Source organism: Brachyhypopomus gauderio, chromosome 9, assembly GCF_052324685.1.
Source record: "Brachyhypopomus gauderio isolate BG-103 chromosome 9, BGAUD_0.2, whole genome shotgun sequence".
Taxonomy (NCBI): Eukaryota; Metazoa; Chordata; class Actinopteri; order Gymnotiformes; family Hypopomidae; genus Brachyhypopomus; species Brachyhypopomus gauderio.
Window position 1 is genome coordinate 20,637,557 of NC_135219.1, and position 16,855 is coordinate 20,654,411.

At 38.7% G+C, this 16,855-nt stretch overlaps 1 protein-coding gene across 9 annotated transcripts in view; it reads left to right on the forward strand.

Annotated features, from left to right (window-relative positions):
* Positions 1-14,345, forward strand: part of trdn (triadin) — a 35,093-nt gene extending 20,748 nt beyond the window's left edge. For 2 of the 9 annotated variants that reach the window (XM_077017855.1, XM_077017852.1), the window contains exons 8-28: positions 267-350; positions 1,723-1,815; positions 3,633-3,686; positions 3,897-3,941; positions 5,097-5,129; positions 5,282-5,335; positions 5,443-5,490; positions 6,348-6,398; positions 6,496-6,543; positions 6,656-6,700; positions 6,922-6,957; positions 7,144-7,191; positions 7,273-7,314; positions 7,417-7,446; positions 10,193-10,234; positions 10,860-10,961; positions 11,055-11,084; positions 11,602-11,646; positions 11,738-11,767; positions 12,608-12,652; positions 13,789-14,345. In XM_077017855.1, coding sequence (XP_076873970.1) covers positions 267-350; positions 1,723-1,815; positions 3,633-3,686; positions 3,897-3,941; positions 5,097-5,129; positions 5,282-5,335; positions 5,443-5,490; positions 6,348-6,398; positions 6,496-6,543; positions 6,656-6,700; positions 6,922-6,957; positions 7,144-7,191; positions 7,273-7,314; positions 7,417-7,446; positions 10,193-10,234; positions 10,860-10,961; positions 11,055-11,084; positions 11,602-11,646; positions 11,738-11,767; positions 12,608-12,652; positions 13,789-13,958 — 1,175 coding nt within the window. In that variant the 3' untranslated portion in view covers positions 13,959-14,345. Of the gene's footprint in view, positions 1-266; positions 351-1,722; positions 1,816-3,632; positions 3,687-3,896; positions 3,942-5,096; positions 5,130-5,281; positions 5,336-5,442; positions 5,491-6,347; positions 6,399-6,495; positions 6,544-6,655; positions 6,701-6,921; positions 6,958-7,143; positions 7,192-7,272; positions 7,315-7,416; positions 7,447-10,192; positions 10,235-10,859; positions 10,962-11,054; positions 11,085-11,601; positions 11,647-11,737; positions 11,768-12,002; positions 12,032-12,607; positions 12,653-13,788 lie in introns of all 9 variants that reach the window. The other 7 variants (XM_077017860.1, XM_077017854.1, XM_077017853.1 and 4 more) reach the window with 7 other exon arrangements.
* The last annotated feature ends 2,510 nt before the right edge of the window (positions 14,346-16,855 follow it).

A 16,855-nucleotide genomic window follows, 5' to 3' on the forward strand; every position in this document is an offset into this window, starting at 1 on the left:
AACGAGCTTGAAAAGCAGTGGTCCAACCTCTGCTTATGAGCCAACTCCGCCATTCCTCTATCAAGAACGTCTTTAAATGTACTTCACAATGCATTCCAAGTTCCTGCTGAGCAAGAACCTGCCGGGAGAGTTCAACCGACATGAGACTTTTAGACGTTTTGTATGAACCCAGTGGCTTGAGCAGACTCTACTCAGAACACTCTGAACATCAGTTGTATGTCATAGCTACAATTCTGACTATCTTGGTTTATTTTTCCAAATGTCAGAAGAACCAAAAGAATCTGAAGATAAAGATGATGAAGAGGAAGATAGAGACATACTCAAGAAAAAGACAGAAGCTGAGAAAGAAGGTTAGTAAACAAGAGTATGTAAATGTAGTTCATTTAACTGATGTAACTTGTTTTATTCAGCAGACATAATTTCCTGTTATGTATCTGTGTATTATGTATCTATCATCATATTATGTATATGATGCTCCAGACCAATTTTGCACTATGTTCTATTGAAATTGCAGAATTAGCTGACGTGAGATCTAATTTAAGACCTATAGTAATGTGAACAGAACAACTCAATCAGTAAAGACACATCTGTGGAAGAACATTAAAAACTCAACTCGATCCAACATTCAGTTTAGATTAAAAATCATTAGTTTTCATCACATCTGAATTTTGGTTTGACTCCAAAGCTTGCACAACATATGGGACCAGCACAATCAACTTGCATTTGTTTTTGTTGTTGTTTTAATTGCAAGTGTGTTCCTGCTGCTTTTTAATGACAATGTGATGTGTTTATGAAATAAATAAATAAATAAATAAATATATTCTACTAAAGGTCATTGGAAAGGGGACCATGACCAAGCTGGTTTAATAACACAGACACTATATTGAGCTGCAAGGCAGAGCCATATGAAAACCACCATTAGCATTTTAGGCACAAAGCCTTTAAATAAGATTTCTCTAAAAGGCTTTGAAAGCTTGAATACAAAGGCCCAACACCAACTATTATTGCTAAGACACATGGATATGTGTCGCACTTTAATATTTCTACATCTTGGAGACATGCTCATAAAATTACACCATACATCATCTATTATCTTTTTGCTGACTTAAGGCTGTCTTATTGTAATGATCCAATCCTTTTTCAGAGAGGGTGGCATTTGATCAAAAAGTGTCACATTAATTTTGACAAATGTAAGTAATTCAGACCCCTAATAAAGCTGTCACATTTGTAGCATGACTTAAATTCGCTTTTTTTTAATTAATTTTTCTAGTTTGATGAATGAGTGCAAAAAGCTGTCTGGGCTTTTATGACGCAAGTACATTATTGGATTTGTCAGATTCTCTGCACAACACCCAGGGAACAGCCAGGCTAATGAAATGCCCTCAAACAAGGACATGGTGAAGCTTCCAGTGGCGTCAGTTTCATAAAGCTGCCCATAATCCGATGATTATCAGCAGAAGTGATTTTTTGAATTGCAGTGTTCATTTGTACGCTTATCTGATGATATGTTTTCTGCTTCCCTTTGAAACCCTAAAGACTTTTAACTTGAAAATGGTTGTCTAGTTAGTGCATTTGCTTTTCAGAACTTAAAGACCATACAATTCAAACACATACAAGATGCTTGCATTCACAATGGCTCAAAGGTATCTAAAATGTGTAGGTTAACTGAAAGTAAAATACTGGAATAATTTGTCATAACATCTTGTGCTTGTTTCCATTCAGAAGAACAAAAGGAATCTACAACCTGTGTGTGTGCGGCACCGGAGCAAGCGACAGAACCTCAAAAACAAGACACCACACCCAAGCAAGACACAGGTACTTGATACTGACTTCCGAGGTCCATGTTGTGTGTTTCCTGTTCAGTGTGACTGAGGGTAGCCAGAGCGATCCACACCACACATTTACACTGCTGCTTACATGGCCTTACATCTAGCAATGCTTACATCTAGCAAAGGTGGCTCATTAAGGTGGCAGCAGGTATCTAGAAATTAAATCTGGGCTCATTCATTTTTAGTTTATTGCTCACCTTAGAAATGGAGATTCATGGCTGGTTTTCTGCATACAGATTAATGCAAGTCTCAGAGTCCACTGTCAGTGGGGGGGTTCTTCGGTCAAAGCCATTTGTGTCTATGGACAGGTATAATCCAGCTGCAAACAGACCAAACACGGCCTTGGGGACAGATGATATGGCCAAAAAAAAAAGATGTCTCAACATGGTCTAGAATTCTGATGTGTTCAGCACACTGCAACACATCATACAGAACAATACATTAACAAACAAGCAAATCAGTAGAGCGAGGATAACACAAAGAGACAATAAATTATGGCTATTAGATGAATATAATTAGGAACATTGTTTACTCTGCTTTGCTAGCTGCTAATAACTTTAAAAGCTAAGCAGTCAATATGGCACACTGCAGCCTCGAGACGAAAACAGGCATGGTGCATGTATTACGAAATGAGGACATTATGCTGCATACATTGTCCAGGACTTTCCTGACATGATGTCATGTTGTAACACTGGACATTGAGAGCCTGTGAGATTTGACAGTGCTTACTAAATGTCAACAACACCAAAAAAGGATAAATTCACAAAATATCTCACTGAGATATTCTAGAAGTGTCCAGAGACTATTTTAGTTACAGTAGCCTAATTACCATAAACAGGAAGGGTACATGTTGTTCGAACACTGCTGTTACAGTGAAATGCTGTGTGAAAAAAATGGCTCAGGGACACATCTCTGCCGATTAATAGAACTTTATTACTTTTACGCTCTTGTGCCACATAATAGATGCTACTGCGCTCTTGACCAGTAATCGATTGTGGCCTGATGTATTCTGAGACCAGAATCTCTCCGTGAAATGCACTTTCCTTTCACAGGGAAAACTACTCGTGTTCTGCTCAATGTTGCCATCTGGTGGAGAACACTGTAACGCTCATTAGGAATACTTCATGCTTTTTATCTTAATGATGTTTGAGCCTATATATAGCGGAAGTGCACAGCTGCGTACTCTTAGCTGTGTATTGTGCAGGGCACAGCAATATTATATTTCTCTAGCAATTCGGTTATTTTTCCAGAAGTAAATTAAAGTGCAATAGGTATTAATGTAGTATTAATGTAGCTCTGTATCTATCAGCACCAGAAAAGATACACCAGCATATGCAAATTTATTTAATTAAAGGTTTTACATAAGCCACACCCACTACTTTTTCCAGTTCTAGACTGACGTGCACCATGCAACAGTGCCCCCTGCTGTCAATTCAACAAACCACACCACACTTGCTGGATTCCAAGGATGTGACTGAAGGATGTGATCTTTCAGTCATACAATGCATAATTAATCATAAAGTTGCATCTCTTCATAATGTAGAATTCAGTCTAGATAAGAGATTGTTTTGAAATATAATTCATGTAGATATCGGTAAATCTTTTCTGGGGGAAAGATGCAACCCTTCATGAGTCTCTGTCCAAAAAACATAATTGTTTAATTTAAGAAACACAAAAATGTCACCAGGTCTATTATAGTTAAAAAAAGGTTTGATTGTTAGTGGACACACACCAGTGAAAGGAGTTATGGGCTGACGGGTCAATCAGAGTTTGCATTCTCATGAAAGGTGTCTACATTTTCAGATGATGAAGATGAAAAGATGAAGAAAGAAGAGTCAGATAAAGTGAAGGAGGAAGGTACCCAGCCTTGCACCAGCATCGAGACACTACACTCACCATGGCTACAGGGAATCTAAAGCCCTAGATTAGAGTGCTCTGAGGTTAACGTCTGCTAACCTCAATAGACAAAAAACAAAACAAAACAAAACACAGCTTTTTTACATGGATCATTTGAAGATTCAGTTAACACAGATTGTAATGTTGTGATATTTGATATCTATATTACAGAAGTAACGGAGAAAATGGCGAAATTTGAACTGCCGAAAGAAAAAGGTAAAAGCAGGAACATTTTTTTCTATTTGGCTGCTGCTTTGATGTTTATTCCCGTAACCTTAAAATGATAACGGCTCACCCCAGTAATGGCACTCTCCACCACAGCGGGTGGAGAAGTCCTTGTGGGCCTGTTAGATAACTGTAGATTTGTACATAACTGTAAGCAAAACCTTGATCCATTTTAAAAGGTTGTCATATATATTCCAGAAACATCAAAGTAGTCAAAACAGTGGTAGAGGAGACACGGCAATGAATTTATGAAGGCTGTATGCTACACATACACACTGCAGACGTCAATTTATGAGGGAAACACAATTGATCAATACCATTTGCAGTTGTAGAGGCCACTAAAAGGTAACCCACGACATATGTCATTACATAAGCAATTCTTCATCCAGGCTTTAAAAGTGCAGTTTTGCATAGCTTTCAATCCGGACAGCACACACAGTTTTATGTGTACCAATGTGAAAGTGAAACACACACACACACACACACACACACACACACACACGCACAGTATAGAAGTGATATTAAAGAGCAACACCAGCATTCAACATGACACAGCTAGTCTGGAACTGCTATGTCAGCAGGGCAAAGTGGACCGACTGACTGCTCCTCCGATTGTAGCCAATCACAGCCACAAGCTGCGGTGCCAAGTGTCAGAGCTGTGCTTGACTGTGGCTTCGCTTGCTGGGAGCTACAAGAAAATGAGCAAGAGTCTTATATCACATTTAAATTGGTGGAGCCATTGTGTGTTTGGTCATTTTCGCAATTATTGATTGTACATCATACAGCAGTTGGAGTAATCCATGCAAAGTGATTACAATACGTCCGGCTAGCTGATCAGTGCATATAAATTGACGTTAAAAGTCTATTAAACCTTTCAAAATAACCTCTGTTTGGAAAAAAAAGCTGAAAACGTCCTGGCAGTTTTGGAAATGTAATGGGAAAATCCTGGAATTGATCTAGAATTTTTACACTGCATTCAAGCCTTAAACTGTTACAGGAAAGGGGAAGAAAAATGTTCAAGAGGGAAAAGTTCAAATAAGCCAGACTTGTACTGAATTGATTTTTACTGTCAGAGATGTGTTAACGTGGTCTTTAAAATGTCTTTAAAATGATATACAATTTTGTTTCCCACCATTGTAAACCCAGAAGAAGTTGATGTCGTGAAACCTCTGCAGGACCCTAAGTGTGCATTTCGGTTGATATATAGTTTGTGTATCCATATCAGACTGCATTCATATCCTCACAATTACAAAATCACTGACATTACCACCACCCCCCTATTTGATAAAGTATCAGGGTAGATGTTTTCTTACTAACCACCTCATTTTTAGTTCCTGCATGCCGCCCAGCTCCGGTGTACTGTCCAGCGCCCCCTGGCTGGTATGGTGAGTACTGCAGCAATAGCCCACTTACAACAACATTATGTGCACCATATTTCTGCATTTTTGGTTTGGATCGGATTGAATAACCACAATCACCATTTACCTTGCAGTTCATCACATAGTCACAGATAACCCATTGCCACCAACGGTTTTGCGAGGTATAAAAAGCCATTCCTCTCCAAGCACAAGTGGTTTGTTATTATAATAGCATACGATGCTGGTGTACATGCCTAAAGTGTGTGAAGGCACAAGAGTGTACTTAACCCAAGTGAATGTCTGATGTGCTATAGTACGTCCACAATGTTGGCTGAAGGATGTGGTTATGTTCGGTTTGTATGTGTTTTCATCAGCATCTTGTGCTGGTCGTCGTGGTTGTTGTTGACTGCAGGACGATAACATTTTACTCCATGTGCTCTTTCTTCAATCTGTAGTGTCTGCCATTCTTGGTCACTACAAAAGCCTAGTTGCTCTTTTAGTCAAAGTGCCTCATTTCTAGAAGGCACATTCACATCTTAATAGTGAAAAAGAGCATTTTTTCAAGAGATAAAGAGATTAAAAATGCAAAGGCCCAGGCGACACTATTCCCCTGACAGAGTCATTTGTTACAATAAAACTGCTTATTAATTTTGGCACTGAAGGACTTCCACTGTCTATTACTTTTGGTGTTTTTCTCCTGTCTGCCGTCTCTGTCACAGTGCTTAGCTCAGCTAATAAACCATGCATGGTAATACGGCAAGTATTATGGACCGAAGCAGTTTGCTGGCTCACTTTGACATTGTTTTTCGTAATGAATGTTGAAATGGCTGCGTGTGGCAAAGGTTGGTCAACAGCGCGATTACTCTCAGCATGATTACTCTGGTCTTGTGTTATGTGTTCAGCCTGGACATACCATCCAGCGCTGTGTGGATCAGACATAAAACGACTCCCATAGCCCTATCTTATCTACAGGTCTAACCTTTTGAGTTCCCAATACACTTTGCTCCTGACATTTATAATGTTTTGACATGTTTTTCAGAATATCAGGTTGCTGCAGTAGCAACCCATGAGATTACTATACAAAGAACAGGTGTGCACCTTACAATTCAATACAGTGTAACTGGAAATCATATGAATCACCATATTTCTTTTCTTCTGATACATAATATTGTTTATATCACTTGCAGATGAAGATACCAATAAAGAGAAACCAAAGGAAACCTCAGGGAAGAAAAGTAAGACTGACAGCTCATCTGTTGTATGCGTATAGTTTCATGACATATGTACAGCACACCGATATGTTCTGTGACCTTCATTCATGTGTCCATGATTATGGATCCATTTCAGGACCACCTACTCAAAAGAAGAGGGCAAAAGCTCCCTTGAAGAAGGGTAAGGAAGGAGCATTATAAAGAAATATCCTCATCAAAATAATTTAAAGCGGTCAACCTAATGAATGTTCTATGTACTTGAAGACCTGACTCTTCTCTGCTTATCCAAAGATACACAGAATTTAATTTCCAGAATGTTACCTTAATTTTTTTATTACATTTACAGTATTAGTAGTGGACAGTAATGGTATTTAACCATTATGTTATCACCTTTGGCTGCAGCAAAAGAGGAACTGAAAATTACGCCTTCGAGGAAAGGTATAATAATGTATAACCAAATGTTTAGACAAATATGTGCTGCACAGGGCATGCCTCTGTCCTGTCACATAGACAGTCCTGTCACATAGATAGTCCTGTCACATAGACAATCCTGTCACACAGTCATGTCACACAGACAGTCCTGTCACACAGACAGTCCTGTCACTGCTTTATCCTTTGTTCTAGATCGGAAGGCTTCAAAAGAAATTCTCAGACTGGTCCCTCATAGACGAGGTTAGTAGCAAAAGATTAAACTGAATCAGGTGAATAAAGAAGAGGTATGTTGGTTACTGTTTGTGCTGACATCCCCAACAGAAGCCCAGAAGCTGGTCAAATCCACCAAGTCAGTTGGACAAGGTAGGGCAACCTAAATGGCTTCCTTCAAGCTGAATTGTCCTAATTTTGACATTGATTTGAATTGACTTCAGATGACTAATAGTGAAATGTTTCTACACACAGTAAAACGGAAGACCAAAGCAGTGGGGAAAGGTTAGTTTGAACTGAACTGCTCAGTTTAATAGTTACATTTATTCATATACGTAGCTATATTAACTATACTTGCATAACTTGACAATCATAATTGATAGAAATTGATAAAAATGTAATTTATTTTAGTTAATTTCCTAAAGATTATTAATTCAGTCTCAACTCAAATCGCCATTTCAATAACGTAACTACTTCTTGTCTACAATAAATGTGAATATCACACTCAACTGACAAACATTATAGCTAAATTTCTAGCTATAGAGACAGGATAACAAATATACAAATCACTGAATTCAGTTGTACTAATCAGAGGTATTAAGTTCACTAAAATCATTATAGTACACCAAACTAAAACAATTGAATCCAATCTGGATCGATTGAAGATTACACATCAATAGAAAGACAATAAACAGAAGAAAAGAAAAACTGTTTAAGCAGTCTGAGACAATTATGAACAAGGCAGATCAAGCTTATCAGACCAAACAGTAAAAAACGACTTAATCAAACACCATTTGTGGTGAGTATGCGTACGTTGTGGGTTGTAGGTTCATCTGAGGGGTAACTAGTCAGAGAGGAAAGGGTTAACTGATCCAATTTTGATGTATAAACTAAGTAAGTAAAATTAACTATTGATATCAATCTTCAATGTAAAAAGTAGATGCCTGGCCTTACAACTCATTGGGCTCAACCATGTCAAACCGTCTGGATGGTTTTAAGCCAACCAACATTAAGCAAACCAACAAAAACAGAAAAAAACAGGATAACAAATTTAAATTGTTGAAACTGCTTACTGGAAGGCTGCTGACTTAGTTTCAAAAGATGTCTCCTCATTGAAGTTTCTGGGTGTGAATCACTTCCTGTGTCACATCCCCTCTTGTTTCCTCTACACTTTACTCTAATTAGGGGGTCAAATCTTTAAGGTCTCCATCAAGAAAAGGTCACACCTTGGTTCATGAATGTTAAATAGCCTTTGTTTTCAAAGGTCTATTAAGGTCCACCACCAATAACATGAATAAAGGAAACAATTTATACCTCATTGTCTTAGCAAAAACTTTGCAAAAACGTTATCACATCATCAGTTTCTTGAAGTAATAAACTACTTACAAAATATATTTTGCCTAATTGGTTCATATAAAATTTCTAGGAAACACAAGTGGTTAACAATTTGTTTTTGTAAACATGAGGTAAGCAACATACAAGTAACAACATACAAGTAAACATACATTGATTAGGACGAACAATGGAAATTAATGACCAAATAATGAATAGAAATAATGAAACAATGGGTTATCAACCAATATAAGCAAATATCACACCTTGAAGATTATACATTACTGGATGTTTACAATTTGACATCAGAGTAAATTAGATGGCAAGTTGGTACTTTGTTAATCTGTGCGGGGGCATTTCCATCTGTGCAATTTATGACATCTACGGAGTCTTAAAAGATGAGTCAGGTGAACTAAGTCAGGTAGATCAAGTAAGTCAGTCAGATAGTAAGCAATCAGCTGGGCCATTTAATGATTTTGCTGACCAGATCACAGTTTAATCCGAAGAATACCCATGATCCCACGATCACAATCCACCATCACAACCCACCATCACAATCCACCATCACACTCCACCATCACAACCCACCATCACACTCCACCATCACAACCCACCATCACAACTCACCATCACAACCCACCACCACAACCCACCACCACAACCCACCATCACAACTCACCATCACACTCCACCATCACAACCCATCATCACAACCCACCATCACAACCCACCATCACAACCCACCATCACAACCCACCATCACAACTCACCATCACAACTCACCATCACAATCTGTCACCACAATTCACTGTCAGGGCGTTCCCTTCCTTCTTAAAGGCACATCCGTTTTTTTGTGGATTTCTTGTTATCTTACACCTGATAGCACCAACACTACAAACAAAACATTCTTCCCAAACCTGATAGCTTTTGACATTTGGACATCTTTTTTATATAACGTATTTCTGTTAAGAAAATTTTGAAATGAATTTTATTTAACTTCTTCTGACTGGAAACAAGAAATGTACCTCAAAATAGACTGTCAATTCTACTCTTTAAATAAATTTAAATTTAGAGCATATTTAGTAATTAACATTAGCGTTATCAATTGTAATGCGCACAAACACAGCATGTATATCGTAAGTGCTTAAAATGAGTATTTTATTCAAAAACATGCCCGAAGATAGACACTACCACAAATTATGAAATCAAACATATTTTTAAAAGCTTATACATGAATCTGAATTACATGTCAATAATATTTCATTATGATTGGACAAATCATATACAATGAGCTTTGGCGCTGAACAATTATATCATTATAAGTGGGGAACATATCCAGCTAATGCTATTAAAGATAATTGCAGCCATAGTACATTAATCAAATGAAAATTAGAAAAAATATATAATCCAAATGTACTATGTTTTAGCTGAGCTACTTTAATAATAATAAATCATAATAATAATAAATAAATAATAATAAAAGTCAAGACTGCATTGTTCCAATGTCTATGCATATTCCATTTTTGGATTAAAATGTATCACAGTTCAAGGATGACTCCATTTTGTGCACTGTATTCCTCTAGACTGTGTTAAGGGCCATTCCTGGCATAAGCAGAAATGTGTTACCATGAACTAAATGTATTAAGGTGCACTAAACATATTACATTTTCTGCTCTTTTGATCGTCTCAACATGAGAAGAAGAGATGAAAATAGTCAAAGATGTGAAGCCCACTGTGGAGGGTAAGATGCTGCTCGCTGCATTTTGAAACAAATTCAAAGTGTTCGCGGTATAAAATGAACTAGGCCCTGGATGCAGCCGTTAATACCAAGGGGGGGGGGGGCTGGGGGTGGAGTTAATTAATCATTTTGATGAAAATTGATCCATTTAATGAATAGCCCGAGGTATGATGAGCCATGGATATTTTTAGACCTCTGGAAAGTTTCAGTTCATATAATTCACTTTTGATAAAGGACTGTATGTATGTTTTTGAATGTGTGTGTGTGTGTGTGTGTGTGTGTGTGTGTGTGTGTGTGTGTGTGTGTGTGTGTGTGTGTGTGTACTATAGAGAAGTATAAATTAAGTGAACGTAATTGTGTTCCACTTCTAATTCTGATCTTTTAGTCATTAAACTAGTAAGAGTGAAATCACTTTACTGAATATGAATAGCGTATGACAGATAATCAACACCCCCTGTAGCCTGTCACATCTTATAAACACTGAGAGAACAAATAAAAGAGGAGAATCTTAGCGACAGTGTCTGCTGGAAACAGCTTAATGCAGTCAGCTCGTGTAGTCTTGTGTGCTCTCTACTGGTATAATCACCAAAAAGTAATAGGAAATATGTTTAATTTGCTCTATTGATAGAAAAAAGGAAGACCAAGCCTGCAAAGACTAAACAAGCAGTTAAAGCACATCCTGTTAAACTACGCCCTGTTAAAGTACACCCTGTTAAAGCACAAGCTCCATGTAAGTATTACCGCAGGTTTTGACATTAATTACCAATTCCCTTTAAAGAATAATCCGTCAGTTCTGCCCAAATTCTCCCTTTGATCTGTTTAGCAACAGAGCCTAAAACAGCACCTGTAACAGGTAAGTTTCCGCTACAAGCATCGTTTGCTTTTTTACTGAGATGATTTACATATATTCAATAGACTGTGAACAACTAGATAGTGCGATTAGTAAGTATGTCCCATTAAAGTTCAGACTACAGCTTAATCAGTAAGTGATCATATGCTGACTACTGTAGTCATTCCCATCCTTGTTAAGCTCTTAACTCTAATTGACACAAGAAAATTGGATCTGTCAAGTGACATAACTTAGAATAAAAGCCTGGCAGACTTCCTATCCTGTGACAGCAGAGAAGATACGTGCATTCCTTTGATTGCCCGTTACGTCGCTCTGTAATTACAGACCTCTGTGTATTCCCATCACATAAGAAGCAGGAACAAGAGAGCAGAAATCGCTCACTTTTGAGGCCCCGTTTGACGGTTGTGCATGCAAAGTTGAACTGGCACTGCTAATGTGTCAGACGGTGTTAGAGTTATAGCACTGGGAGCAGAAAACAGCTAAATCAATGTTACCGGTCCCTGTTCGCATCTGTTCACAGCTAAACCTGTTCCAAAGGAGAAAGAAGCTGACAAGGACTTGGAAGGTACGTAGAAGCTTCAGTCGCTTTATCACTCAAAGGACGTGACTTTAAGCTGCTATAAAACCTCACCTTGTTTCTCCGTTCTTGTCCACAGCAGGAACAGCCGAGACCGCAGTTCCAGCCAGTGAGTATGGTACAGGATCTAACTTTGGGGGGTTGTTGGGACAGCGTTTGTTCCATTTAAGTCTAATATACCACACGGTGGTGCTGCGTCTAACCACCGGGGCTTTCCCAAGGTGCGCATTCATTTGGAGATGAGTGAGGGACGTGTGCACGCTCATGTGATGTTGACGCTTTGTGACTAGTGCAGATCTGCGTATTTCACAAGTTCAAGAGCTCTTACATGCTTGCTATTCTAGGACAAGGGAACATTACCCAAAGCTACCAGGTATGACAAAAGATACCTTCTCCATACACCGGGGGCCCAGGTCAATTAACATCACTATCTTCTAAAAACTGGCTGTGGCTACGTCTCTGGAAGTCAATGATCTGTGTGATGTTTCAGTAATTCATCGCAAGAGTTTTTAGACCCAAATGCTACATTTCACAGCATCACTTCACATGGAAATAAAGTTTTACTATTGTTCAGGGAATGAATTGTGCTCTCATGCTTGCTATCATTCACCAACTTCTTCCCATGCTCACCCTTTTTGTCTATAACTGCATGCTTAACACATCTTTTTAACTCCTTTGTTTTCATCATCAAAGTACTTTATAAACATTGCTACTGAAATTCAAAACCCTTTCCACCCCAGTGGAAATTTCTGGAGTGGTCCTGGTCTGATGTGTGTAAAATATCGCAGATCCTGAAGCCTTGTCACTTTATACATCCACCACAAAGGACATTGACTGAAATGCTCTAACTGAACTGGTGATCCATTGTTAACACGGCTGGTTGTGTTCTATGGTTTGGGTGCATCATGCCCCTAATTTGTCTCCATTCCTCCCTGTGTTTATGAAATAGAAGAGTCTAAAGCAGAAGAAAACGTTACTGAGGAGAAGAAGCCAAGTAAGCTGCACACACTTCAACACATACTATATATATAAATTATGAGTTCATCTGGCCCACTATAAATATAAACAAGGGAGACCATAGTTACACCATTAGCCTGATTTATTAATCAACCAATTAAATATTAACCAATAGAACAACTTTTCTAAATCAAAGTAACTAGAAATAGTGTATGAAATGGAGTTATGCAGACCAGTGCACCAGTGCAGGGAGCCTCAAGGGGCAAGAAAGGGAATAAAGGGATGAAAAGAAAAAGAATAAGAAGAAAGAGAAAAGAAGAAGAAAGTGAATAGGAGAAGAAGAAAGAGAATAGAAGAAGAAACAATAGAAGAGGAAGAATAAAGAGAAAGAAGAAGAAAGTGAATAGGAGAAGAAGAAAGAGAATAGAAGAAGAAAGAGAAAAGGAGAAAACAATAGAAGATGAAGAGAATAAAAAGAAAGGGTCCACACCAAAATCCTCTCCCTTTTATACCCTCCAGCATATCTGGGGAGCAGATATAAACAACAGGTTAGCCGATGAGAATCAGGTTGATGCTGTCGACGACAGAGTACATTTACATGCAGAGTAATTCACTTTCCCAATAAGTGATGTAACCCTTAATCTTAACGTCTTCCCCACTAGAAAACATGCTGCAAAATGAGTCCCAACAAGCCAAGCAAACACATTAATTTAACCAAAGTACAAATGGTCGGTTTTATCCCATTTCTATGGGAACTTCTTGAGGCACCCTTCCCAAACTGTGGCTGTCTGCGACCTCCAGGGAAAGACCACCATCTGTTGGCACCTATTGTTTTACACAGGGACGCCAAATCCTGCATCCCGCCACAGGAACATCCTGTCACCCCTACACCAATCTGCATATTTTATTGGTTGATGCTGAGATGCTAAATAAACGGGACACACTCAATTTAATATCTCTAGATAATTAATACCAGACCTGCTTGTAACAGGGCATGAAAGGATATCAAAAGCTATTAGCAAAAATCTAAAAGAACTGTCAAACACATGAATCCCATTTACATTTTAATGTGGAAATGTATTTGACAGTGCAGCCTAATGAAGACTACTGTGCAAACTGATACTTATGGAGGAGTATTTGAAAAAATCAGCTGTATTTTTCCCTGTTCAACAGGCAAGATTCCGTACTTCCAGTGTGTGCTAGTCGGAGGGAAGTCTGGCCAGTATCCACTGCGTCCATTATCTCCTGCTGTGACTCCTGCTATAAACCCTGCCATGATGAGGGCCATGATGGAGCAGAGAGCCAGTGTCCTGGAGCAGAGGGCCCGGGGGGCGGGGCAGTAGCCCAGAAGCCACTCCCCCAACTCTGTGAGGTCTTCTCTCCTGAGCTACTCTCCTGAGCTACTTTTGACTCTCCTCTGACAGTAGAGCTTCAGAGCTAAACGACTAAACACCGAGACTAAACACCCAAGACAGACCCCAAACCTTATTGCGATCATCTTTTTGTGAGGTTAGGGGTTTCAGAGCCTTTTCCTTTATGGATAAGTTTAACAATTACAATCACTATTACAGCAAGAGGAGCACAGTCACTCAAAGTCTACATGGACAAATCTATTCACAAAATTATTGTTTATGTACATTTTGAACTGTGGTTGAGTAAGTATTTGAATATACTGTAATATGTAACTGTAAGAATGTACAGTATTCATAAAATCTGTTTACATTTGTGAAGTTTGGGGAAAATTCTGTTGCTTTTATTTTGAACATAATACAGAATATATTTCACAGAAACGTACATACATGCTCTAAACATTACATGCTCTAAATATTTATTTATTTACTTATTTATAGCCATCTAGGTTTTGAGACTCCTATGAAAACTGCAGTAAATGTGTTTTTGTCCCTGTTGTGCCCCGTGGGCCTTGTGTCTCGGTCCAGGTCAATTTCTTTGGCCTAGTGTAATAAGATTAGGGAAAGAGTTGGCTTGCTTGGCCACTATAACGCATCTCCTACTAATGTGCATTCGCAGAAGGCCTATATCGAGACAGAACGTGTTGTTTACCAAGAAGAAACACTTGAAATCCTTGACTTGACTGAAACAGAGCAAGCAACTAATGCTCCTAATTTGATAGCCGAAACCTGATAACTTAAACTCGGAATGCTAAGAGCATGTGTGTGTGTTAAACTTTTGTAACCCATTTAGCCTATGTGGTTAACTCTTCTTTTGTTTGTTTAAGTGGAAAGGTGAAAGAAATATTTAGCCACCAGATGCTCCCATGCACAGGGAGAGATCTTATCTTCGAATGTGTATTCTGCACATCGTGTCAAAACAAGGATAAGGGTGCAAGGACGTGTTTTGACTTTCTTATTATGACCAATGGATATTTGTAGACGGTGGCCCGCTCGCTCCATGCCTGTTCACACACGCATGCGAAACGCACCACCGTCCCAATGCCGCACCGCTTTCACAGCGTGTGGGTAAATATTCCCGGACTGGCATTTAACTTGATTTCCTTCATTGTCTTATTCAAGAATTCATTTATGCAAACTATCGATCGTTCATCTCTGTCGAGTGAAGGGTCACTGGACCTGGAGCTGGGCCGTAATGGTATTACCCTTAACCGGACGGATCAGGAACGAGCGGGCAGACGTGATTCGCATAACGAGTCTCACGGCGGGAACGGACCGCATGCTTTCTGCCCCGTTTTATTGCCCCGTGGTCGTGACTTTGATCTCGACGGGCGGTCAGCTGTTCCGGGGTGGCTGAGATCAGAACCGTGGACCTCAGAAACGCCCTGTTCTGACTGCGCTGTTTATGAGGATCCTGGGATGACCTTGAGTTAGACGTCCCGAGGAAATGTGCTTTATGAGACACGGTGTCCAGACGTGCAACAGCTTTGTGTTGTTGACGGACAACGGTTACATCCAAATGTGTGTGTGGTAATGAGTGACGATAATAATGAATGATGCTATTAAGTAACCTTGATTACAAGTACTGACTCATCAACTCTCAATAAAAGACACCCCACAAATTGAGTTGGGGAGGCCCATTCATGCTGCTCATAATATTGTCATTTTGCGGGCACATTTAATTTTTGCCCATGTAATTGATTTTTCCCCCCTTTGCATGACAAGTCTGTTGTGTTGTAGATATTTCTATTAAATAGCACATTGTCACATAATTTTGTCATTAAAGTAGAAAAATGCATCACTAACAAAACAGGCTTCTCCCCAGGGTTATTATAGCTTGCTAGACTGACTATTCCTCCTGCATGGTTCTGCTGACTTGGGCTTTATTTCTCTATGGTCTTGCTTTCTTCCTTGATGTCTTATAGAATGCGAATGCATTTAGGCCAGTGCTTTCTGAACCCAGGGACCCGTCTGGGACAGCCTGGCCATTGTGATTTGAAATGTGCTTTGATGATCTGATCTGCGGTAACAATGAATCACGAGGAATCTATTTTAAATGGCTTAGTAATGTAAAACTGGGAATATGACCTACCACTACTGAGGATTTTAAATAAGTGACTTTTTTGTTGTTTATTCTTGGCTTATTTGGGAAATATTTAAGAATGAGAAGACATGTTTTCTTTAAAACATCAAATAATAACGAATAATGATGTCATTATACGAATAATTATACGACTAATGATGTCATGCATAATTGAGAGTTCTCCCCATTTGAACCATTGTCGATGCCCTATTTCTGAGGCTGTTTACTAATACTAACTGTATTCTTTTTACAATACATATTCAAAAGCTTTTCTCTTTTTTTTTTGCATTTCATTACAGTGAAAATGTTACGGGAAGCCTTTGCTTAAACTTGTACCTCTGCATACAGTGCGTCCTGGAGGGAGGGGTGAACCTGACAGCTCACAGCACACGGGCCAGCCAGCGGGGGGAGGGAGGTGGGGGGTGCTTTTACAGTGTTGCATTCTGAATGTTATATTGAAAAGCATCTTTTATTATTTAAATTAATGTTTACAAATAATAAAAAATCTTGCCATACATTATAGTCAAAATTGCCTAAATTCTCTCTCTCTCTCTCTCTCTCTCTCTCTATAATATATATATATATATATATATATATATATATATATATATATATATATATATATATATATATATATATACACTCACACAAGTACACAAGTATACGTATATACAAGTGTATGTATATACATACATATATATGTATATAATATATGTATAAACACAAGTGGAAAGATTAGGTTCATCCT